Raw genomic sequence first — 25,719 nt, forward strand, 5'->3', positions numbered from 1 at the left:
TACTAGCATTTTGGGTTTGACCTGGATCGCACAAGTTTGTGAAATTGCGAACGTCCTCAGAACTACACATCCCACCATGCATCAGCGAGCAGACACACGCAGCCTCAGTCGCTGTGACTGAATGACCGTGAGGAGGCTGTTGGAGTAAAGCGTGCAGAAGCGTTGTAATGTCGCTGTCCGGGTTTATACGCTTTCTGAGACATTCACTGCAGCGGCTGGAGAACAGCTTTGCTGGGGCTGCAGGGTTGGACAGGAGTTTGGGTGAGTAGAGAGACCGCTTTACTAGCCAACGGTATGGGAGTAAACAGGAAAGGGCAGCAGCAGCAGCAGCAGCATGAGCAGCATGGCGTGTCTGCTAACTAACTAACTAACCTTACTGCTGCTGTGGGTGAGACTAAACATCCATACCCTTTGTGTTTATTGTATTTAGTAACTGTCCCTACAAAATGACTAGAACCTAAGGGTAGACAACATCTCAAAACTATAAGCTACATATATTTGAAGACCTTTCCAGTAACATGGTGCATCAGAAAGAGACTGCACAAGTTGGATTTTCGTGGGAGGTGGGCAAGGATGAAGCCCCTGCTGTCAAAAACATCAGGACAAGGTGTCCAGATATTCTCTGACAAACTCTTGTCTTAACCCTGAAGTGTTGTGGGGTTTTCTTTTGTTGTTGTTGTTTTTTGACACCAAGAGTTTCCTCCTTGCTCACTTAACTTTTGTGATGATTTAAAATAAATAATATATTATTATTATTATTATTATTATTATTATTATTATCATCATTATTTTAGAACTTTATTTGTTTAACACCTTTCAGATGTAAACTGTAGCTCAAGGTGCTTCACAATAAAAAAAGAAACAGTAAGACAGTAAATATTATATATATAAAAAAAAACACAAGAAACACAAAGTGCTTGATTTAAAATAACATTATTAGGAATAATAGATATACCAAATGAAAATGATAAATAGATAAGTATATAAGAAAATTAATAAATAATAATTACCTGAATCGAAAGAAACTGTTACTTAGGAAATCCTAAATAGAATAAAAATGTTTTCAGCTGCGTTTGAACTCTAGTAACAGATGATGCCTGGCTAATATTAATTGGATATTAAAACACTTCTTAATTACACTAACTTAGTTTTAATGAGGTGTTTTTTATTACATGACTGTATTTGCACCCATCAGTCATATAAAACCACTGTCAAGGGGTGGCCAATGTAACAAAGAGCAAGTAAACAGTAAGTACAGAAGTTGATGTGTTGGAGGCAATAGTAAGGATGTGAGCAAGGTAGACACTTAATGTTGTGCTATGTGTTGTAAATTGTGAAAAATGTCACTTATTGTCTGAAACTGAATGAATAATATTCTCATCGTGGGTGAATTTCTTTCAATTAAACACTGTTCCTCTGCCAGGTCCAGCCCTAGCAGTGCATGGCCCTAGCCTTCTGCCTCAGCCCCAGCACATCAGAGATGACAACAGCTCCGAACCCAGTTTTCTGGACAGCATTTTCTGGATGGCTGTGCCCAAGAAAAGACGCACCATCGAGGTCAATCGCTGCAGAAGACGGAACCCAAATAAACTGATCAAAGTCAAGGCAAGTCATAAGTGCTTCACTTCAGTGTGTGTGTGTGTGTGTGTGTGTGTGTGTGTGTGTGTGTATATATATATATATATATATATATATATATATATATATATATATATATATATATGGTTAAGAATGATCTGCATTATAGCAGAAAGTATCACAAAAAGAGATTTCCAGCACTGTTAAGATGTTTTTAAATGAGGTTTTTGGACAAATAAACATTTATGGACAAATAAACCATAAAAGGTCTGGACATCAGTATACAATAAATTATTAAATCCCACATTTGCATGAATTCACTGTTCAAAAAGTTGTTGTTTTCTTACTTTTATAATTGTTCTAAATCTGAGTCTGAGAACATCCCTCCTTAGAGAAAAGTTTTGAACCTGTGATTAAAATACAGGGGTGATTGCTTGCAAAAATCTTAATTTGAGACCAACATCACTAATAAATATCAGTATAATTCAAAGGCAGAAGTTCAGCTGTCATAGCAGTTATGACAGTCTGTAAAAATCAATGTTTCACAGCAATTTCATACAAAAACTAAATATTAGCTGGATGGTCTTGGTTACCAGGTTTAGTAGATGTGTTGGAACAGGAAATCAGTAAAATGTGCTGGACTCGGACCCTCAGTTTCCACTATGGTTTACACAAATGACGTTTTCGCCCCCCACTGTTAGAAAGCTATTGAAGTCAGAAATCTTAATATAAGACGATGACAATTTCTGACAAGACATGCTTAATAATATAGTAACGTTAATGATAAGGTGAGCTATTTGGGGGACTTGGGGGACCCCCATTGCCCTTCATAAAGTCTAATTAACTGCATATTTATCATTCAGAGGCTACATTTTCCAAGTAAAGATTGCACATATGCTACCTACTAAAGGGCTACTGAAGCTACTATGTGATAATAAGAATCCTCACCTCAAGCCTTTATTCTTTTGCCAAACATGAGCTTAATTGTCTTTTTTTTCTGTCATTTATTTCACACAGACAAATATCGAGCCTTGTCTACAGTGCGGTAACCTGAAGCAGAAGCACGTTCTCTGTGGGTTCTGCTATGATAAAGTCCAGAGGGAAACCTCTCTAATAAGAAAGCAGATCCAGAACATGGAAGGCGGCCCTCTGAATGCACCGGCGCTGGAGTCTGTGGTTCTGTATGAGAACGAAACTCTGGGTGATGCAGAAAAGGACAAAAGAATAGTGGAGCGCAACAGAAAGCGTCCCTCCTGGTTTATCCTGTAACTAACCCAGACCTGGTGTACTGGAAAAACCCTGTTTTGTATCATAAATATTAAATGCTTAAGTGAAGGTGCTGCTTTTCTGTTTTATTGAGACATTGACCAGATTTACCATACACCATCTACAGTGTGCTAACAGTTACACTGCTATTCCATTTAATAATGCACATTTTCTACCTTCTCTATGTCGTGTGCAGTAAGTAGCAAAATGAAGGTTAAAGGAGTTCAGGTTAATGGTTTTCCTATTAAAGGAATAGTCCAAGGTATTCCTCAAAATTTGTTTATCTTTACAACCACAGACAGTAAGGTTGATGCATTTCCAGTACTTAGAAAAGAACAGAAAATCCACTGACTGAAAACAATTACAACAGAAGCCACAGGGCCGGTGCTGAATTCTGTGATTTAAAGCTTGAAATACATAAATACATTACTGTAACACAAATCAGAACCTACAACCGTTACTGTAGCAGTACAGGACGTGGGTACATTTAAACTCTGGAGCGACAAGCGAAGAAAACACACCTCTTTGGAAAACTAGACTTTTACAGGTTTAGATTAGAGATGTCCCGATTAGATCCAGGCATATTTTAATGATCTGGTATCGGCTATTTAAATCCCAATCCAGTTCTGACTATTTAGACTCTGCTTTCAAGTGCGTGTCAAGTGGAAAGTCTGTCATAGGTAAAATTTGTCACCAGACTTGGTCGAGTTCATGTAGATAATTAATTAATTAATTTATTAATTAATTAAATGTTACTATCAGAATTAACATACAAACTGTTCTGTCATGCACGGCATGACGGTTCTGTTTACGGCACAATTCCTGAGTTTGTGCATCTTCAGCTTTTGGCTTGAAGGGGTGTTCATGTGGTGCCTCCTGGTGGGTAACTTGTTTTCTGATAAAAACACTTGAATGCAGCAAGCGCAAAATCTGGTGTCCTCAAGACACCATTAATGGACATTATTGCCCAGCAGGCAGCACTGAGGAGCGTTCTCAGAAGGTAAAGGAAAGAGTTGAGAGTAGTGTGGAGCTATTTTACAGTGGAACAGACCTGAAACTTCATACAAACTGAATCTGAACCGCTCTGCTTTACCTTTTGGAGAACCACACACCTTTCTTTGGCCTCTTTTTGACTGCAGGACCAAATGGTTTCCAAGGCCACGCTGTACCGTTCTGGACCGTTGTGAACCCAATAGACTGGTTAAGATGATTTTTTAAAAATTTGCTGTGTTGCTAAATTAGGGCCAGAAAGTGCAGAGTGCCTCGTGATAATTATGCGACAGTTTCGTTTTTTAATCTTGCACTACAACTCCTAGACTAATGTTGCAAAGATAACGCTAGCAAACTCACGGAAGCTTTATCTGTTAACATAGTCGTTATAGTCATAGCATATATATAACATAGTCGTTATAGTCATAGTCCTGGCATGGAAGACGATATACAGTCACAAAATCACATACACAGTCCAGCACAGCTGTTACACATCAGCTTTAAACACAGAAACCATGCAATTCGCTTTTAAGTGTTGGTCTAGCAAAGGTAATACTAGTTTCCGCTAAGCAAGCTGTGCTAATGTTGCGGTACCGATGTTGGACAAGGTCATCAGGCCAATCAGTGTGTGCCATCAGTGTGTCCAGTTGTGAGTCAGAACCGTTCGGCCCAACAGCCTTTGTTTTTAAACCAGCACAGAACAACGTGTTCAGAACCGGGGGGGCAAAGTAAGTTGATCGGGACATCCCTAGGTTAGATGTAAACTGTCATTTATTCGTTTTCAAGAGATTTATTGATTTAATGAAATGGAATTCAGCAACTGACCCATGAACTCTGCAGATGTGTCAGGTAAAGAGACTAAGAAAAAAGTGACAAAAAAAAACCCAGCTGGAGCATTTCTTTATATGCTATCCTATCAATGCTATCCCAGGCACTGAGCCATGTGCTTAATAACAGCAGTGCTGGATAAGTCCTTGTAACTCTTCAGGTGAAGGATCATGGACCTGTCATTGAAAACCAGTTTTAGCAGCTGTCCGTGGTCAACCTCAGAGCCCACTGCAATGGCCATGCTCACAGCGTTGGCGGCTCTCATTGCAGAAAGGCCCTCTGCAAAGTTTGCGTTGCTGGTCATCCCATCAATGATGAAAACAAACGAAAGCTCTGCATCTGGACGCGCCCCTCGGAAGCGGCTACTACGAGGGACTAGATTATTGACCGCATACACAATAGCCCTTCCCAATCTGGAGGATAAACCATGGTACTTAGCTTGGGAAGCTAGAGAACTAAGCCTGCTTTTGTTGTAGGTGAAGTCCAGCAGGACGTCAGGGTCCTGGTCACCTGCGAACTGTAGGACAGCGAAACGAGCACCCTTGCTGTCATTTTCTTGTGAGGATAGTGGGATCTCCAGAGCGAGCTGCTCAATAAATTTTAGCATGCTGTTGAAGTTCTGGAGTCCTGTCTTCAACGATCCATCGACGAAGAAGAGCAGGTCAACAGGCCGCTGCGTCAGGGGAGCCACACTCAAGGCTGCCAGTGTCGCCAAAATACAACAGACAAACATACTTAATTCATGAAGTAATTGAAGTACCCTGTAGTACTCTTATAGCCTATCTTTGCCACAGGTGTTCGATCCTGGTCCTAAAGACCTACCACCCTGGAGAGTTCAGATCCACCCCTGGCTCTGTCATTTAGAAGCCCTTGAAGACCTTCATTACCTGGATCAGACTTGGAGCTCAACACTGCAGAGTGTTAGATATTCAGAACCAGGACAGAGCAACTCTGAAAGTTCAGTGCTTATCAGAAGACACTTAATTCAAATGGTTCTAATTCATGTACACCAATCAGCCATTACATTAGAACCACTGACAGGTAAAGTAAAAAAAAAAAAACACTGATTATCTTCATCTACAGTGGCATCTGTCAAACGGTTCCAGCATGTGAACAGTCAGTTCTTGAAGGTGATGTGACGTAGTAGTGATGTAACCCTTGAGGTAGGAGAACGGGAAAAATAAGGATCTGAGCCACTTTGACAAGAACCAAATTGTGATGGCTAGACGACTGGGTCAGAACATCTCTGAAACATCAGACAGGTCCCCAGGTGTCCCCAGTCTGCAGTGGTCAGTACCTATCAAAAGTGCTCCCAGAAAGGGCAACCAGTGAAAAGGCAGCAGGGTCAAATCTCACTGATGCAATCCATGGAGGCCCAACCTCACAACTTACAGGAGTTAAAGGATCTGCTGCTAACATATTGGTCTTGGTGCCAGATTCCACAGGTCTGTTCACATCTGTTGCAACGGCCCAACGGGGACGTACACAATACTAGCAGAGTGGTTCTAAAGTTATGGCTGGTTGGTGTACACTGTTTGTATATGGTGATAAGGTGAGATGCATTTTAAATAGCAAAGGCACATGGCACAGCTCTTTCCTGCCCAACACAATGGTGGTACCAAATGCAAATAATCTGCGCTAGCAGAGAAGGTTACAAGACCATTAAGCAACATTATTAAAAGGTTTCAAGAAGGTTAGCCTACAATGTGACAGAAATCACGTTCCAGGAACGCTCTGAAAACATGTAATAATAATAATGGTTTGCAATGTTATTAGATCGTTTCTCACAAAGCGTTTCCAGTTAGACGAACACTAACGTTATGGAAAAGTTCAACGTAACATTCCTAAAACATTGATACATAACATTTAAAGAATGTGGCATAAAATGTATGTCTGGATGTTTTCTGGACAGACAGATTTAACATTCAGTTCTTATAATCAAAAACTGATAGCTGGGAAGGTAGCTTTCTTACCTGAGGCGCACTTCAAGTCTGGGCAGACAGTCTCTGGCTCTGAAAACAGGAAAGCATGATTACCTCTGTCAGAGTCAGTGAGACAAAACCAGCAGAGAGCATTCGTTAAGAGGTGCTGATTGATGGGGCAGACACTTGCCTGGGCAGAGGATCAGCTCTATCTCCTCTAAAAAGTCCTCTGCAGCGAGCTCGGCATACATGCTCAGAGACCTCACCCTGTCGCCGCGGTTGCAGGCGATCTGCGTCAGAGCTTGCTTTTCTGCTTCGATGTCGAACATGTCGCCTATGGCAATGGCGTAGACCTCCACTCCAGTGCACAAGGCTTTCAGGTCGGCCAAGTCTTTGGGGTCATATCTTCCGTCTGTGATCACAATTGCCACCACTTTGGTGCCTGCTCGTTTGCCCGGCATTATAAGCTGCTCATATGTGAACTTGAGGGCAGACGGCGTCCAGGTCCCACCTGCAATCCACTCCAGGCCTTTGACCTTGGTTTTGAATGAGGTGACCGATGTGATGCTGCGGTCGTCCATCCGGATGGCCTGCACGGCTCCCTCGTGACTGTACTGAACTACGCCCAGTCGAGTTCCTAAAGATTAATGAATGTGATGAGGAAGTACTTTGTCCCGGTACCCTTCTGAAATCAAGGGTTTATCCTGCTGTTGTTGGAGTAACTATCTCTACTGTCCAGTGAAAGCTGTCTACAAGAGTTTAGAGCATTGCTGTTGGTATTAGTGAGGTCAGGATGTTGAATGATCACCACCCCACCTCATCCCCAACTCCCTCACTTTCAAAAGTACAGGATGGAGCACCAGAGAATGCAGGTCCACTGCTCCACAGCTCAATGCTGGGGGGCTTTATACCCCTCTAGCCCATTCCTGGCATTAGGCATGGTTATCATGCTCCAGAGAGTCAAGAAATTCTATTGACAATTATTCTCTTTAAGAACTACGCAAGATGTGTGTGCATTTGTATTCATTAGAAGGGGTGTCCACAAACATTTGGACATACACAAGCTAACATGCTAGTATTGATACAACAATACAAATCATTTTATTTTATTACAGTTGGAAACACTGCATTTTTACATCCCTTAAAGCATATCACTCACACTGTGTTAGCAACATGTCAGTCATCATGCCCTTACCTCACACTGCATAAGTGGTTAAGTAGTCTCAGCTATTTTAACATGGTTCGTACTTCTGTTTTTGACCCTGCAGGCGTCATCCACCTGATGCTTGGTACCATAAGCATTTCACACCGTGAAACGTGTGTCATTCAGAAACCACATCAGTAGATCTATTTAAGTTTACCTAATGCTTCAATACAGTTTTGAGGAATATGTGAGATGATGTAGACATCATCACCTAAATCATGCTAATGAAGCCTCTAAGCGATACTGGTTATTTACATTAGCCTCTTAGCAAAACTAAAGAAGCCTCAGACAGTATGTGAGAGAAGTTTAAGGCAGGGCACTACAAGCTGAAATAGCTTATTTGGTCCAGTCCAAAAAAATCCATCTATGACATGTCCATCATTGTGTCGTACATCACTGTAAAACTAGTGCCAAGATATTCTAGTAGAAATTTCCTTTATGCTAACGACAGCATTCTTTAAACAGTGCGTGTTTTCTGAGAGCTCCGCAGATAGTGAGCATAAAACTGTCCTCTGGTGGGATAAGTTTGGCAGTCCACTGACTGTTTGCCACTGGTGGTCCACCCTCGGACCAGCCAGATAATTGTCATGCAAGCGAGATCTAACTAGTTTCTAATCTTCTTTAAAAAAAGATTTTAAATGCACAGAGACTTTTACTTTAGAAAAGAAACTAAGAGAAATATAAAACACAGAGAAAAATAATAATAATGACTAGATCTGATTTAAAATGATTTGTTGCTGGAACTGAAACTTATTTACTTGACTAATTTATAAAGGATAACAGAAGTAAGAAATGAAGGGCAAATACGTAAATTTGACTGTTGCTGAAAACAAGCGACGAAAAGTAGAATTTTATCTAATCTCTGCTTAATACTCTGTAAATTGTCAGTGGACCACCAGCTTTGCCGTTGGAGGTACAACAGTGGTCTGCTATCCTCTTGCTATCTATCTAACTTGGTTCTGAGGAATATTCTAAAAAAGGAGTCCGCTTTTCTTTACAAAATTACCTGAAAAGCATTTTATGATTCCGTTTTTAATAAGTGCAAAGGGTGCCTCTAAGCATTGGCTCCAAGGGACCTTAATTGCCCCTGCCGCACCCACTCAATTAGCATGATGCATGTGTGGTCATTTATTAGGTAATGTAAGCGAATTGGTGATTAATGTTCTTCTCCAAGTGTGTTCATTTTTTTTTCTATTTTACCTCAAAATCTTAAGTTAATCAATAATTTTTAAATGCACACTTAAGTAAATAATGTCTCATATGTACAGCTAACTATACTACCTAAAGTACCTAAAGGAATATCAGTAATTAAAAGGTTTACAGTGTAGTTCTGTGGTTTTGAAAAATAACCCCATTCACCTGTAGTGCCTCACCTTAAGAGAAGAAAAAGCAAAGTACTGCATGTACCTGAGAAGTCAGAAACGTTCCTGGCCATTTTTCCAAGCCTGTTGGCAACACTAATCACAAAGTTCTTAGCCAGGCTGAAGTTGGACTCCCCAATGCTTTCAGAACTGTCAATCACGAACACCAAGTCGAGAGGTGGGCAAACCTTCTCACAATCTGCGCACAAGAGGAAAATATATATTTACATTTTTTTCTTTGACTGAACTTGATGATTTCTTTATCAATCATCAAAATCATTTACCACAACATCCACATGTTTCCCTCACTAAGCCCATGATCTCACATTCCTGCTCATAAATGTAAAAAAAGAAGACGATTAGTTGATGTTAAACGTGTGATCTGTTGAATACAAAAACATTCTTGTGATTTTTTTTACTTACAGGCAAACTGGCGACACCCCGTATACCAGATGGACCCTGCAGGAATCAATGAAAGTGTTGAAACCTGACATTTACTGTACACAGCTATAAGCTGTGGGAGTTGATCTGTTATTTGAGGCCTTGGATCATGAATCAATATTTTAAAAAGGCCTTCTTGTACAGTCAATTCAGATGGAATACCAAATTTATTATCTTCTCCCCAGTTTAGACAGTCCATAAATGAACAAAAACAAGCTGTTCTGAAATCACTGATTTGAATGTAAATCACTAACATTTTGGACCTGAAATGATTTTTGAATGAGGCACAATAAAAGTCTTAAAAGTAGAGTAACAGCCCATCATCTACGTAACAGTGGAGTCTAAAAGACTGTGACTTGGCCAAGGGGAAGCATATATTTGGTGAAAAGCATGGGGCCAAGAATTAACCCTTGAGGGACTCCTTGCGTTACAAGGAAAGTAGAGGATGCATGTAACAAATCAAGAGATTTGGTAATGAGGTGGAGGCGGGAGATTGCAGAAGAGAAAGTAGACTAGAGTTTTTTCCAGACCGAGATCCAATTAAAAGCTGTTTCTGGTCCTCCTGAAATCGGTGGTCTAGGGTTAATTTCAAGCGGACTCTGATGTGGCTCACTGCCACAAGTGTGGAAGCTTGCATGGGGTGTGGGGTTGTGTGATTGGTTCATTTTTTCATGTGACTGCTTCAACATTTCGCCTGCATGGCTAAAAACCTTCTCCTACCAGAACAGCTCCTCGTTTGCAGGTGTTCCTACACAGAGAAATGCCATGACTATAGAAAACGCTGCTCTTCGCCACCTGAGTGTTTGTATCCAAGGAAAATAATGAAAAGCAATAAACTAAAAATCCAGGTCCTACTATTATGCAAAAATGCACACAGAAAAGTGACGTTTGAAATGGCACAATCCATCCAGTCTTCTGTGTGAAAGCAAACCAGTGATGATGAGCCTGTCCCCCAAAATTAGTCTAACATTGGTACTGGGTGCTGACTTGTGCATTCGGGACAAGCCCTAATAAGTACAGAAACAGAATCTGGATGAGTAGAGTAAAATCGTCCAGTGAGTGGTCAGGGCCATGTAATTCAGAGTTAGCAGGAGATGATGGGACAGGAGAAAAGTGCGGGTTCACTGAGAGTAATTGAAGAAGTTAAGGACTGGACTAGAGAGCTATATGTGGCTGCTACAGACAGCTTAAGATGCATATGTATTTTTTTATTTGATCTATTTTTGGTAGAAAGGTTTGGGTCTACCAAGCAGCAGTGCTGTGCTGGTGGTCACAAAATAGCCCTCTAAAAGGCTAAATCTTTGTGTGAATCTCAGTGATCAACGTCTTTGGGATATATATAACACTTGTTGTGCTATATTACAAGGTTGGCTTAAAGTGTATGGAGTAATGCCTCACTGGGGGTCCAGGTGGTCCCCTTGGTCCTCGTTCTCCTGGTGTCCCCTCAGGCCCTGGTCCGCCCTTCATACAAAATCATCATAAAATGATGTACAAATGTTAGACAAAATGAACACATTCACAGTGGTTTTCTATTTGCCATACAGCTCTCTTCTTTCTATTAATAGAAATTAACTTGCAGTACACATTCAATGCAATTACAGCATTAAAGAGACCAGTTACCACTGGCTTACCACCAATTAACTGCTGCCATTCAGTGGCATTTAAGGAATGGAATGGCAAAAAGTAAATCCATGCTCATACACTTCTCTCAGCCCAGTCAAACTGCGTTCAGGTCTTCATTAGTATTGCACAGAGTCCTGTGTGGCACAGCCATCTAAGCGTTCAATCACTGGTTTTATCCCTGATGATGCTACAGCCATCAATGACCAAGGGGAGCATAAGCTCTCTGGGTGCAACCTGAGCATTTTGGGTATCAAGTCTTAGTGGGTGGAAAGTGGAAAAGTCAAAATTGGAGGACAAAATAAAAAAAAGGTCTAGGATTTAATAATATGGTTTAAGACACAATATTAGGTATAGGCCTACTGTGAGCTACAAAAAAAGTGCAGGGCACTTAAGTTGTGCTATTTTTTCTGAAATTATGCCATCAATGAAGACCTGAAACCCTGTTTAGCTTGAGAACGGTTTTTGGTGAACTGTTTGCAGTACTCCATAAAAGGTAGCAAACATTTAAACTCTAATGTTCATAATTGTTTGGATTAAATTACACTATATGTCCAATTGTCATTGGATACCACCTTCTAATAAATGAATTCAGATGTGTCCAGTTGCACCCTTTGCCGACACAGATGCAAATGCACACACACAGCTTGTCTAGTCCCTGTAGAGTAGTATTTCCAATAGAATAGCACTCTGGAGCAGATGAACAAGACTAATGCCAGGCGTAGGCTAGAAAGATACAGGTTTTTACATCCAGCTTCTCAGACTAAACAGGATGAATTATAATGATGAAAGCCATTTAGGCCAAGGCAGTGCTAAATCCATGACTCAAAAGCACATACCGTTTCTCCTTTGGATCCCTTAGCTCCCTGAGCTCCTTTATCTCCATAGTACCCTCTAGAGCCCTGAAAAAATGCTCAATGCTTAATGGCTTATTAAACAATTATTTCCTGACATCAGGTCATGCTGGAGGTGATCCAGTTCAGATGCAGAAAAACACATGACTTACTGGAAGACCTGGCAACCCGGGCTCTCCTCTGTCTCCCTGTAAACATACCAAGAGCAATTTCGCTGTTAATTCAAATTAAAGAGGGAAGGGAAGCGAGTATTAACCTGAGCGTTTTCTGCAATCAAAGTATTTCTCTTTTGTGCTTACCTGAATGCCTCGAGGCCCAGGAAAGCTGCGCCCGTTTTTTCCACGCTCCCCCTGGAGTCAAAGAAAGCACGCTGTTGTGGCAAGCCAGCAAACAACCTTTTCCCGACATGTTTATGAGTTCTGAAGAACTGATTAGACTTCTCAGTTGTCGACAGATACACTCATTTTGCTGCTGAAATGGAAATACACAATATGTCCAAATGTTTGTGGACACCTCTAATAAATGTATTCCGCTACTTTAAGTTGCACCCTTTGCTGACACATATATGCAAACGCACACACACAGCTTGTCTAGTCTCTGTGAAGAAATTTTGCTTATAAAATAGGACACTCTGGAGCAAATAAACACAAACTGTTTGGTCAAATGCAGGTGTGGGCCAAAAGGGGATAAAGCCCCCTAGCATTGAGCTGTGGTGCACTGGAGCTGTTTTCTCTGGAATAATGTGCTCCATCCAATAAGTTGGGGGTGAGATGGGGTGACGATCATCCAACATCATGACCTCACTAACGCTTGTGTCACTGAATGTAATCAAATCATCACGGCAATGCTCTAAGATTTAGTAAACTTTCCTGGATGGTAGAGACAGTTACTCCAACAAAAGCTCTAATAAACTCTTTTTTAATACCCTTGACTTTGGAAGAAACACAATGAATAAACAGGTGTCCGAATACTTTTGTCAATGTTTCCCATTAGAACATCAAAAATGCACAAAAAAGCTATTTTCCATAAAACAGACTGTACATACCCTTTCGTTCAATTCAAAGTTCCCCAAGTGGCTAAACTGTCTAACCGTTCAATCCCTGAGCCATCAGCTATCTGTTGCCCAGACAGCATAATTGGTCTCACTCTCTCTGGGTGAGTAGGATGGCCCTCCCTCTCCCCCATTACTTAGCACTATGCTAGGGCATCTGTAAGACGGAACGCAACAGAACTGCCAAGCACGTCTATCAGTTCAATGGTGTTGTGTTAGCCGCAGTTCGAAAAGATGTGGTCAGCTGGCTTCATGTGACTTAAAGGAAGCACATGCTACCCTTCACCCTCCCAGTGCTGGTAGCATTGTGTGATAGTCGGAGTCCTACATAGTGGGTGGGAGCTGGAAGTGATTACATTAGGGAGGAAATTGGAAAAATAAATCAAACAATTGGATAGTTTAGGATGCAGGCTTTCTACACTCTTTTCAAATGTTTCACTAAGTAAGTGAATCATGCTCTTCACCAGGTGGAGCTGCTTGTCTTACCTTTTCACCCAGTTCTCCACTATCCCCTCTTAGGCCGAAATCTCCAGGGTCCCCTAATGAGCCCTTGACCAAAGCAAAAGTGTTTTAGTCAGTTTGCAGAAGCCCCAAAAATTGTCTTAAATATAAACAGGGAAGACACATTATGTTAGATGTAACAGAAAGGGCAGGCCGCATTTACATCAGATTTTGTGCCTGAATAGCTGCGCAATGCAAAACTGTAAAGCTGTTGGCACTCACTTTAGCTCCAGGTTCTCCTCGACTGCCGGACGGTCCTCGGGATCCGGGGAAACCTGGCTGGCCCTAATTGTACAAATTAAATATATGTTTTTATTTAGCTCAGTTTCATTTGGCATAGTTCCTTTTTCCAAGGACCTAAGTCACAAATTACAGCAAGAGCCCAGTTCTTCAACCTGCAGTTACCTTTATGGACTGTTTTTCTTACTGCAATACCATCCCAATCTCCTGAGAATAACATGAGTTTCTCATTTAGGTCTTGATCAAGGCCATGAAGTTCATTTTGGGATTCCCAAGACTAGGAGCAAAGAGCTTTAGCCTAGAGGAAACTAAGTGTGATGTATCTTCATCATATGTTATATGATGAATCTGAAAATAATGAATTGATAGAGGAGACCAAATCATAGTCCATGTGTTTAGATACGTTGTTAAGGGAAATAAAATAAAGAAAATATTCTTTTGAATGTGCATGCAAGATTTCTGATCTCATTCCTTGGGAGATTCAAATGAGGTAGGTGAGAGAAGGCCCTTAATCTTAATGTCCCATTGAGATTTAGGATATACAGAAGGGAATTCTTCAATTACAGTCAATTTAAATCATTCAATTTTTTACAACACCTTAAAAGCATCATGTACTGTACTGCTGTATTTCCAGCAGTTAAGCATGATCTTTTAGATCAAAATAATTTCTGGATTATAAAAAATGCAATTTAAGTTCAATAAAAAAATTTAAAATTAATAATGAATAGCATTTCTGAATACAGGAATGTGTCTATACACAGCATTTAAAGATAAGGTATGAGAAAATGTCACAAAAGTAATATATCCTTATCCTTAAAAATCTACATTTTAGCAAAAACAGTCCCACTTATATTAATTGTCGTTACACAAACAACAAACATTCATGCAATAACAGTGTAACTATTGCTGATGTATTCACAATGAGAGAATTTGTGTATTCTGTCCCACACAACAATCGGATTGCAGTCTAACTAACCAGAGATGCATTTGACTACCCAGTGTGAATCTTATTAAAATACAATCCAGATACTAGGCACATTAAGCGATCAGGTGTTAACGGGGACAGAGACACTTCATGTAAAGTGATACTAAAGAACTGAACTGAAAGGCTGTACTCACCGCTATACCTTCAGTTCCCTTTGGTCCAGGTCCTCCTCTCTCTCCCGCTGGCCCCACATCTCCCTAATTAACACATCAAAACAATGCCGCACTAAACATTTCACATGTCATTTCATGTCAGTAAGTGTGTGTGTGTATATTTGTGACTTACCTTCTCTCCAGGCCCACCTTTTGCCCCTCTTTGACCTGGTCTTCCAATGGTTCCACTGGGTCCCTAACAGATAAATATTATTTGTGGTTGGTCTTAAAGAGCTTATATATATATTTAGTTTTTTTCCCTTGTATTTTATGTTGCTATTACTTTAAATATGACCAGGATAGGTGGTCCAGTGTAAATGTGTGCATGGCTGCAACATCACTGAGATGAATCCAAAAAAAAACAAGAGGTGAACTAAGGAGTACTTACAATATCTCCTTTGCTTCCCTCAGACCCGGGTGTACCCTTGGTAAGATGAATACATTATTATAGTATTATTTATAGTAGAATCATGATGTTCACTGTTATTAAACTCTGTAATTCTTGTAGACATACCACACTCTAAGCTAAGATGGTCCTTTGACAGGTTCTCTGAGTTATTAAAACCCTTTGCCTTTGGTACACTTGAGGGGCCTTTTGTACAGTTTCATTAAGCAGGAAGTGTAGCTCAGCATTCAATCTGCTACCTATATCAGCAGTCACATCATCAATAAATTCACATCATCATTGATTGCTTCATTTAAAATCCACTGTGGTGGAGGTATATATATCGTCGCTGTCATGCAAAAGTAATTTTGGTGCATTTCTGTTGGTCTATTCAGGAATTAAGACTCAATGTAAAGACAACTGACAGATTCAAATTACACAAAACAAAAACAGTCAAAATAAATAGGAGATACAAGGTATTTGCTGGACAATGCCGATATATAAATAGCACAAGTATGTCTGTGACTCACCTTTGCTCCTTTTTGCCCTGAGGGTCCTGGATTCCCAACATAACCACGAACACCCTGCATTGCATCTGAGCATTATTTTAAGCCAGTAGCCAAATGCAGATATTACTGATGCACCTACTGTGTTTCTGACTGCATCACAACAAGCATTTTCACCTTCGCTCCTGGGTCTCCTTGAAGCCCCTGAGGCCCTGGTCTGCCTGCCTGTCCTGACACTCCCTTTCAGTGAGAAAATCAAAGGAATTGTTAGAATGAAGAAAATGCTAGCTGTGTTACAAACAATAATATGGCTTCAGCTGAAGAAAGAGCTTTGATGGTGGAGTCCATGGTGTCATTCTGACAACTTTCTGAGTGTTTGGACCAAAGCTAAAATGCAGAATGTCACCGACCTTTTCACCAGGTAGTCCTTGAACTCCCTTGAATCCAAAATCTCCAAGCAGACCGGGCTCACCCTTAGCGTGGATTCAGAAGGATAGCAGTGAGCATAATTTGTAAAATACACAGCATGGCTTTTTTTTCCACAGTGACTGAAATCTCACCGGCATGCCCAGGTCTCCTTTACATCCAGGAGTGCCAAGTTTGCCAGGTTTGCCCTGAGGAAGGGAGAAACATTAATGAACACAGATCAGTGGATAACCCATTTTCCTTCCATACTTGGGCATATTTACAAGTGAAACAAAGTATTTGGGAGGGTCTCTGAGTTAGCAGAGCATGATGGTAGGTGAGGGAAGTGAAATGTAATATACTGTCCAAAAGTTTGTGGACACTAATTTCTTACACTTAAACATCTAGTTTTCCTTGCTACTTTTTGCGTTTTGCTTGCTTAGGAAGCTTGGCCTGGATGGCACAATTCTAGCTTTTCTGTGGGCCTGGACACCAGAATTCCAGCTTATCTGCTATGTCACAGTGATGCATTGTGTTTGAGACCCTGGAGTGTCTTTTTTGTACATTTCTAGAAATGTCTAAAAAAGGTTACAGTTAGTTTAAAGATCTCAATGAAAAAAAGATGATAAAATATGATATAAATAAAAAATATACAAAAAAACACATAAGGATTTTTTATCACTAGAAGTAAGTTTGATGTAAGCAATTATTTTGGTAAAAAAAATTGGGAAACTGACTTTTTTATGTCATTAGGTTAAATCTACAAATTGATTTGAACTGATTTTAACTATTATATAGTTATACAGAATACACACTATAAATATTATACAGAATACACACTATACCTTCACCCCATCCAGTCCATTATTTCCCAGTAAACCAGGCTGTCCCTGAAAGGTTTAATTACAGAGTGAATACAGGTCACACAATATCTCGCAATTAGTAGACCATGTTTTGGCAGCCTAAATCACTTTTTACAACAAATAATGTCTCGTCCAAATAGAAAGAAGACAGTCTTGTTCAGGATGAGTGTTCAGAAAGCACTAAAATGATGATCTGTGTGATACTGGTGAGGTGAGATACAGATCTGAATAATGCAAAACAAGAGATTACCTTCAAACCAGAAGATCCCATACCTCCCTGAAATGAGAAAGAAACACTGATGACTGAGACTGATAATCTGAACTTTAGACAATTTCAATCATTTTACTATTTAAACCCCATAACACAGAAAAGCTTATTAAACACTAAGGTCTATTTTTCAGTAACTACAGGGACAGGGGCTATTCTTTGGTAACAGAAGTTTGTAATAACACTTTCGGCCCACAGACAGGCCCAAGGCTGTATAAGGGGTTAAATGTCAAATTACGTCTACTCAGTGTGCAGGCTCCATGGTTTTTGGCTATATTTTTGTTGTACACTGTTAAAGGTATAAGATCGTTGAGTAACTTTTGGAGGTTCTTCACTTTGAAACTGTGGGGGAATCTCTTAAGGTGCTTTGAGGAACTATGTTCCCATTACTGCCACAGTAAAGGCATCTGTAAGTAAGTTTCTGTACAGTTAAGTACTCACATCAACCCACTCTGACTCAATGACTTGTTTATATGTTTATATCCCAGTTGAATTATTCAGAATTATGTTCAGTGTGTTATATTTTCATATATCATTTATAGTTTCAAAACATCTATCGACAGCTATCTAGTGGAATGCAAAAGGTTGGTTCAGCATGCGTTGCTTACAGACAGAATATTGTTATATTTAACACATCTTTGACGTATAAATAGTACAAATCTGAACACTCTGACCTTCTCTCCTTTCAGCCCAAGAGCCCCCTGTGGTTTGAAATGACAAAATACATTAGTATAAAAACACAACAGTATGTTCATTTTTTCCGTTAAAATTTTGCATGGAAATCAAATGACCAACCTTGGGCCCCACCAAACCTATAGGTCCCTCAATCCCCGGATCCCCCTAAGAAAAAAGAAAATGAAGATGTGAATTATAGACAAACACAAGTTAACTAAACTAATCACACACATACAGTTGTGCTGTTGGCTTTTTTTGAGCACACTGAGTAAACCGCCACAGTGCAGGCTAGAAAAAGTAAGTGAACCTCTCAGTTAAGCAGATTGGCTTGGAAGTGAGGGTTTGTGTAATCGTTGTGTATTGTGTCTTACTCTTGGTCCTTGTTGTCCTTGATCTCCAGTGACACCAGTGCTTCCTTTGGCACCCTGCAAAACAAAGATAAGTAAAAGAGTCAAAAAACACGTCTCCTGGTTTTACAGTATTAAACATAGTTAGCTAAAATTTAAGTCACTGCATATTACCTTTATTCCCTTGTGTCCTTTTGGTCCGTCTGTGCCTTTTGTCTCCATACATATAGGCTTTTGGCACTGGGAGAGAAAGTGACAGTTTAAACAACTTAAAACATAAAAATGAGAAGAAATCAATCAAATTAGATTTGCTATAGTGTCCCTTACCACAAAATTAGCCTCGTTTATCTGTTTAAAAAAAGAAGTAAAGAAACTGATTAAAGAAATCCATTGAATAATTAGATTAGACCATAAATAGACAATCATCCTCCAGTGCTGCCATTTAAATAATGGCATTTTTGAAGCTTCTATAGGAGTGTTTCTCAGCCCAGTCCCCTGTGTCCACAAGCAGGTGCCCACTTTGCTCCAATCTGGCTTCCAGTGCATCTCTACCAGGCAGTTTGTTGTTATATAAATGCAGTTAAAATTCACAAAATTCCCCCCTTATCCCAAATGGAGTCATTCAGGCAAGACATTTATTTGGTGTTCAATGTTTGACTCTTCGATAACTAAGGATGGCCAGTGCAGTACCCTTTTGTTTTGCCTCAGACTATTCCTGTTTTCTTAATCTGACTGGCTAAACCGCATTGATATTGATATTGATGCTGAATGCTGTATCAAAACACACAGATTTCTCATAGCTCAGATTTGTCTAAACTACAGTTAGAGTATTTGCCATTGTGCTCATTCCATGCTTGTTTCACACTGCTGTATATCTCTGGGCACTCCTGTTCAAATTATACTTTTATTGATTTTTGCACACTTTAGAACACATTATTTGGGGACTCTGATCAATTAGAAAATACACTTAAACACAACATACAGTAGAAACTGTCCCATAACCTTTATACAGTGCCTATAAAAAGGATTCACCTCCTTGTTTGCCTTGCTTTGCCTTTTTCAATACAGTTTGCCTTTTTCTACAGAAATTTACAAAAAACATTTAATGTTAAAGTGAAAACCAATTTCTACAAAGTACTGTCAATTAAAAGACAATATATAATGTAAAATAAGTGACTGCATAAATAATCAACTCAACCTAATTCAACTAAGGTCCAGAAAATTGGTGCTCACAGATCACCTATGTGCAGTGAATGTGTCTCAAGTGACTGTCGTATAGAGACACCTGTCTGGAAGGCCCAGTCATTGGTTAATCAGTATTAATCAGTATAAAAAGGGATAAAAAAATCAAAGATAACTTTTTATATAATACTTAATTTATTTAACAAGTTTAGTCATACTCTTATAGGCTGTACATGCCACATTTTAATGTGTATTTATTGGGCCCTATTGTAGCCATCTTTAGGCAAGCCGTCAACTCTGCACTGCATAACTTGTTTTAGGGCGTGTCAGTGTGTCTTTGCTATCATAACGACAGGAAAACGCCTTTCGTGGCTCAAAACATGCAAGGCATGTACTAAGTCTCTTAACTATTCATGAGTGTGTTCTGGGCAGAACATGCAGTTAACCAATCAGCATGTCACTTGCAATTCCCTTTAAGAGCCAGGTTCGGTCTGACTTTGGGGGACTGCTATTTCAGTGGTGCATTGTGCACGGTCTGGGAAGGCTTGCTGAAGTGGTGCAGTGCCTCACCTCTAGTATAATGTTATTTTATTTTGTATTTTGTAGTTGATGTAAAAGTTTGCGCAAAGATTTGTGCACTGCTGCGTGTCCATGTGTGTGTAACAAGTGGGGGTGTGCGCTCGTTGGGCACGCGCCTGTGTTGACGTCTGACTAGGATGTTTTCAGTCAGTGCCTCTGTGTTTTCTGTTGCCAAGATAGCAATACACCAGATTTACCTAAATACACCTAATTTCTAGACCACCACGCCCATCAGCATAGATATATTCACAAGCGCTGTTGCTATTTAAGCTGTGCAGACAAAGTTGCAGAATTTGTTAATGACTTGCATGCTAAAAATATTTAAATCAATATTTGCATCTTACAAGAAAATGATCTTTTCAACCTTGCATGGTATTTTTTGTGGGATGGTGTGGTGTTGTGGAATCTCTAATGGCACTTCAAAAGCACAGCAGAGTTATCATACAAAGGTTAAAACAGGGGATCCTTGTTTACTAATGAGGAATGGCAGAATAAAGAGTCAGAGTAAATCTGAGGCTTCACTTTATGGATCTGGCCCAGTTTTTAATTCACACATTAGCATTGTAGCTAAAGAAGCATTGACTACATTTGGAGAAAGTGGGGGCTGTGTACAAACCGGATTCCAAAAAAGTTGGGACACTAAACAAATTGTGAATAAAAACTGAATGCAATGATGTGGAGATGGCAAATGTCAATATTTTATTCGTAATAGAACATAGATGACAGATCGAAAGTTTAATCTGAGTAAATGTAACATTTTAAAGGAGAAATACGTTGATTAAAAATTTCATGGCGTCAACAAATCCCAAAAAAGTTGGGACAAGTAGCAATAAGTGGCTGGAAAAAGGAAATTGAGCATATAACGAACAGCTGGAAGACCAATTAACACTAATTAGGTCAATTGACAACATGATAGGGTATAAAAAGAGCTTCTCAGAGTGTCAGTGTCTCTCTGAAGCCAAGAGGATCACCAATTCCACCATTGTTGCGCAGAAAGATAGTGCAGCAATACCAGAATGGTGTTACTCAGCATAAAATAGCAAAGACTTTTAAGTTATCATCATCAACCGTGCTTAACATCATCAAAAGATTCACAGAATCTGGAACAATCGCTGTGCGTAAGGGTCAAGGCCGTAAAACTCTACTGGATGCTCGTGATCTCTGGGCCCTTAAACGTCACTGCACCTCAAACAGGAATGCCACTGTCAAGGAAATAACAGAATGGGCTCAGGAATACTTCCAGAAATCATTGTCAGTGAACACAATCCACCGTGCCATCTGCCATTGCCAGCTGAAACTCTACAGTGCAAAGAGGAAGCCATTTCTAAGCAAACTCCACAAGCTCAGACGTTTGCACTGGGCCAGGGGTCTCTTAAAATGGAGTGTGGCAAAATGGAAGACTGTTCTGTGGTCAGATGAGTCACGATTTGAAGTTCTTTATGGAACACTGGGACGCCATGTCATCCGGACCAGAGAGGACACGGATAACCCAAGTTGTTATCAACGCTCTGTTCAGAAGCCTGCATCACTGCTGGTATGGGGTTGCATGAGTGCTTGTGGCATGGGCAGCTTGCATGTCTGGAAAGGCACCATTAATGCAGAGAACTATGTTCAGGTTCTAGAACAACATATGCTCCCATCTAGACGTCATCTCTTTCAGGGAAGACCCTGCATTTTTCAACAAGATAATGCCAGACCACATTCTGCAGCAATCGCAACATCATGGCTACGTAGGAGAAGGATCCGGGTACTGAAATGGCCAGCCTGCAGTCCAGATCTTTCACCTATAGAGAACATTTGGCGCATCATAAAGAGGAAGGTGCGACAAAGAAGGCCCAAGACGATTGAACAGTTAGAGGCCTGTATTAGACATGAATGGGAGAGCATTCCTATTTCTAAACTTGAGAAACTGCTCTCCTCTGGACCCAGACGTCTGTTGAGTGATGTAAGAAGAAGGGGGGATGCCACACAGTGGTAAAAATGGCCTTGTCCCAACTTTTTTGGGATTTGTTGACGCCATGAAATTTTGAATCAACATATTTCTCCTTTAAAATGTTACATTTACTCAGATGAAACTTTTGATCTGTCATCTATGTTCTATTACGAATACAATATTGACATTTGCCATCTCCACATCATTGCATTCAGTTTTTATTCACAATTTGTTTAGTGTCCCAACTTTTTTGGAATCCGGTTTGTAAATTAATTTACTTAAAAACTTTAATTAACCTAAATGTAATTTTTAAATGCATTATATCCAGTTTTTGTTTTTGCCTCCTGGAGCATTTGAATTTCAGAGCCACATGAGTTGGAATGAAACATTTCTGACTAGAAGATCTAGACTAGGTAGACTGGTGTGACTTTTGCCACCATGATAGTAATTTCATTGATTTTACCACACTCACCATAGCCCTGGTTATCCTGCTGACAGCCTCTGTCTGTTGCTCACTGGGAAAGGCCAGGTAGTCCTTCCTGTACATCTCCGATGGGGAGCTAGCGATTATCTTAAGCTCACCCTCCACTGTGTCCTGGCTGGTGGCTACCACAAATATCTTGATGCCTGCAGCCTTGGCGGCCTCTGCAGCTTGCTGTATGCCCCCGCACGGACTGCCCGTCATATGGCCATCGGTCAGCACCACCGCATACTGCAGCGCTGGCTTCCCGAGGGATCTCAGTCTTACTTGCTCTGTGACGTTCCTCAGTGCACAGTCAATGAATGTCCCCTTACCTATGTACCTGATGGCCCTGGCTCGGGTCAGGAATGGGGCCGGTTTCAGTACGATGGGGCTAAAGACTTCCACATGGCTGGAGAAGTGGAGGCCTCCATAAGCCCACTGGAGGTTGCTGAACAGCAGAGTGGCCTTCTCCAGTCTGTCCACAAACAGCGTAAGAAAGTCTATGAGCTCATCCACTAGACTGCCCCAAGGGAACCTGGCTGTGACCACGCTCTCTGAGGTATCGATGGCGAAGTAGACGTTGATCAGGCAGCTATCACCATCTAAGCAAAGAGGCAGCAAAAGAAGGGAATTTAACAGCCCTGTTCTACATGCTTTGCACATTATGTATTTGTGGGGTTTAATGTAAAGTGCATGACCTTTTCCCAATCCCTCTTTATTAATTTGAATTAAAGAGGCTGTAATACTGTATGTAAATGTACAGAGCCAACCCCAAAATTCCTAAATTTTTGCCTTATTTCAAACACTAAATGGCATTTCATCTTAAACCAAATAAACCTAACGTTGCATAAAGGAACCCTGAAGGAAACCATTCCTTTCAATAGCTGGTTATAATTATACCCCCTTTAGCAGCAATAACTGCAGCCACGTGTTTTCTGTGGTTATTACTTAGTGTCTCACAACAGCATAGCATACAAGAATTTTGGCCCACTTCTCATTACAGAACTGTTTCCGCTAAATGACGTGTAAGCCTTTGAGCAAGAACTGCTGTTTCAGGACATGCCTTAACATTTCAATAGGGTTGAGGTTGGGATTTTGACTAGGTTGTTCCAAAAGCTGCTGTGAGGTAGACTTGCTTGTGTGCTTTGGCTTATTGTCTTGTTGCATGACCCAAATGAACATTCACTTCAGCTCAAGGACAGATGACCTGAGATTTTATTAACAAAACATTAATTCCCTGATGCAGCAAACTATCCCCAATCCACCAATAAACCACCACCATGCTTCAGAGTTGATATGAGGTTCTTGCCAGACATAACAGGGCCCATGTTGACTAAAAAGCTTCACATTTTAGATTAATTAGTCCAAAACACATTGTTCCACAAATTGTTGTAGAGGATTATTTAGGTGTTTCTGGCAAATGACAGATGAGCATTTACATTCTTCTTGGTTAGCAATAGTTTCTGCAAGGCTATTCTGCAACGGTGGTCATAAACACTGACCTTATCAGAGGCATAGGAGGCCGTTAGTACTTTAGATGCTCTTCTTGTTTATTTGTCACTTCCTGTATGATCTTATGCAAAGAGCTCCTGTTTTAAACTTTCTCCATTTGAACAGCATGACTCTGAGTGTAGTTCGGTGGAGCCCTAGAGCGTTAGAAATTGGTTTGTAACCTTTTCCAGACTACTAGGCGTCCACAACATTTTTCTGAGGAATCTCTCTTCACTTTTACATGATGCACCTGACTGGACAAAAGGAATGCTGCCATGTTCATCCTAATTTAAAGGACTTGAGTTCATTTTAGATTGGACAAGGTTGGCCCAAATCAAAGATAGCTGTTTACTGAAGCACCTATGCTGGTTATTAATCACAGATCCTGATTAACTCTTCAATTAGGTTGCGTTATCTGAGGGAGGGCTCATCTTTTTATACCTGAAGATTGCATAATAGATACTTTGCACACCATAAACAAGACCAAACATGATCAGACTTTTGTATCTAATTTCCTGCCAGATTCTTTATAAATACTCTGGCAGCACATAAGGACTTGCACTTTCAGTGCAAGATTACCCCCCCCCCCCCCCCCCCCCCCCCACACACACACACACTCACATACACACTTATCTAATAATTCTAGAGGGCACTTCATTTCTGTGTAGCCCACCAATAAGGACATTACATGGATGACACTTACCAAGGTTGGTGGCAGGCAGTGACTGGGCACTGAATTGGGCTGCAGACTGGAGGACCAACAGTAAGAGCAGAACCCTTACCCTTATTAATGCTGCCATCTGGCCAATGCAGTCTGCTCAAGCTGAATACAGTAAACAGATCATATAAATTGATACAGTGATAGGATGATTGTACTTGACAAAGTACAAAAGCCAGCAAAATGTTAAAAGCTGCTGTTTATTCATTAAATGTTTATTATAATTTCAGAGTAATATTATTTAATTACTTATTTTTTCCCCACTCATTAGCGAGGTCCCATCACCTGATGCTATAAGTGCTGCTGGCAGGATAAAGGCTAGCATGTGCTTCTTCCAAGACATACAAAGACAGCCAACCACAGCCAATTACTCTCCAGATACACCAAATAACAAATACTAGTGTTGGCTAGTCTCCCAATGATAAGGCCAACACTTTGACAGCCACTCGAGAGCTCCATACATTTTATATAGGCACTACATGTATACATACACTATGTGGACAAAGGTATTGGGACACCTGCTCATTCATTGTTTCTTCTGAAATCAAGGGTATTAAAAATAGCTTATCCTGCTTTTGTTGGAGTAGCTGTCTCTACTGTGCAGGGAGGAAGGCTTTCTACTGGATTTTGGAGGAGGATTGCTGTGAGAATTCAACTGAATTTATTGACAAGAGCGTTAGTAAGGTCAGGATGTTAGATGATCATCATTCCACCTCATCCCTAACTATCCAACTCATCCCAAAAGTATGGGATGGAGCACCAACCGTCATTCCCGAGAACACAGTTCCACTGCTCCACAGCTCAGTGCTGAGGGCCTTTATACCTCTCTAGCCCACACCTGGCAATAGACATAGTGCCAATAGGTTTATGCTGATCTGGATGGCTATTCTATTGGCAATACTGTGTCAGCA

At 40.4% G+C, this 25,719-nt stretch overlaps 2 protein-coding genes across 2 annotated transcripts; one reads left to right on the forward strand and one right to left on the reverse strand.

Annotated features, from left to right (window-relative positions):
* Positions 1-124: 124 nt before the first annotated feature.
* mrpl32 (mitochondrial ribosomal protein L32) lies at positions 125-2,913 on the forward strand. Its single transcript, XM_072659120.1, has 3 exons — positions 125-261; positions 1,424-1,605; positions 2,596-2,913. The coding sequence occupies exons 1-3, from the start codon at positions 168-170 to the stop codon at positions 2,845-2,847; spliced, it is 528 nt and encodes a 175-aa protein (XP_072515221.1). The 5' UTR covers positions 125-167; the 3' UTR covers positions 2,848-2,913.
* Positions 2,914-4,756: 1,843 nt separating this feature from the next.
* On the reverse strand, positions 4,757-24,890 carry LOC140536993 (collagen alpha-2(VI) chain-like). The gene is made up of 28 exons (XM_072659131.1): positions 24,779-24,890; positions 22,609-23,201; positions 18,770-18,790; positions 18,617-18,682; positions 18,467-18,520; positions 18,216-18,260; positions 18,095-18,121; positions 17,403-17,429; positions 17,135-17,179; positions 16,445-16,498; positions 16,295-16,357; positions 16,062-16,124; positions 15,909-15,962; positions 15,382-15,417; positions 15,127-15,189; positions 14,976-15,038; positions 13,839-13,901; positions 13,602-13,664; positions 12,364-12,414; positions 12,217-12,252; positions 12,050-12,112; positions 10,989-11,051; positions 9,573-9,608; positions 9,434-9,479; positions 9,196-9,348; positions 6,775-7,221; positions 6,636-6,674; positions 4,757-5,361 (listed from the first exon to the last, which is right to left on the reverse strand). The coding sequence occupies exons 1-28, from the start codon at positions 24,888-24,890 to the stop codon at positions 4,757-4,759; spliced, it is 3,051 nt and encodes a 1,016-aa protein (XP_072515232.1).
* Between the last annotated feature and the right edge of the window lie 829 nt (positions 24,891-25,719).

This window comes from Salminus brasiliensis, chromosome 1 (genome assembly GCF_030463535.1).
Source record: "Salminus brasiliensis chromosome 1, fSalBra1.hap2, whole genome shotgun sequence".
Lineage (NCBI taxonomy): Eukaryota > Metazoa > Chordata > Actinopteri > Characiformes > Bryconidae > Salminus > Salminus brasiliensis.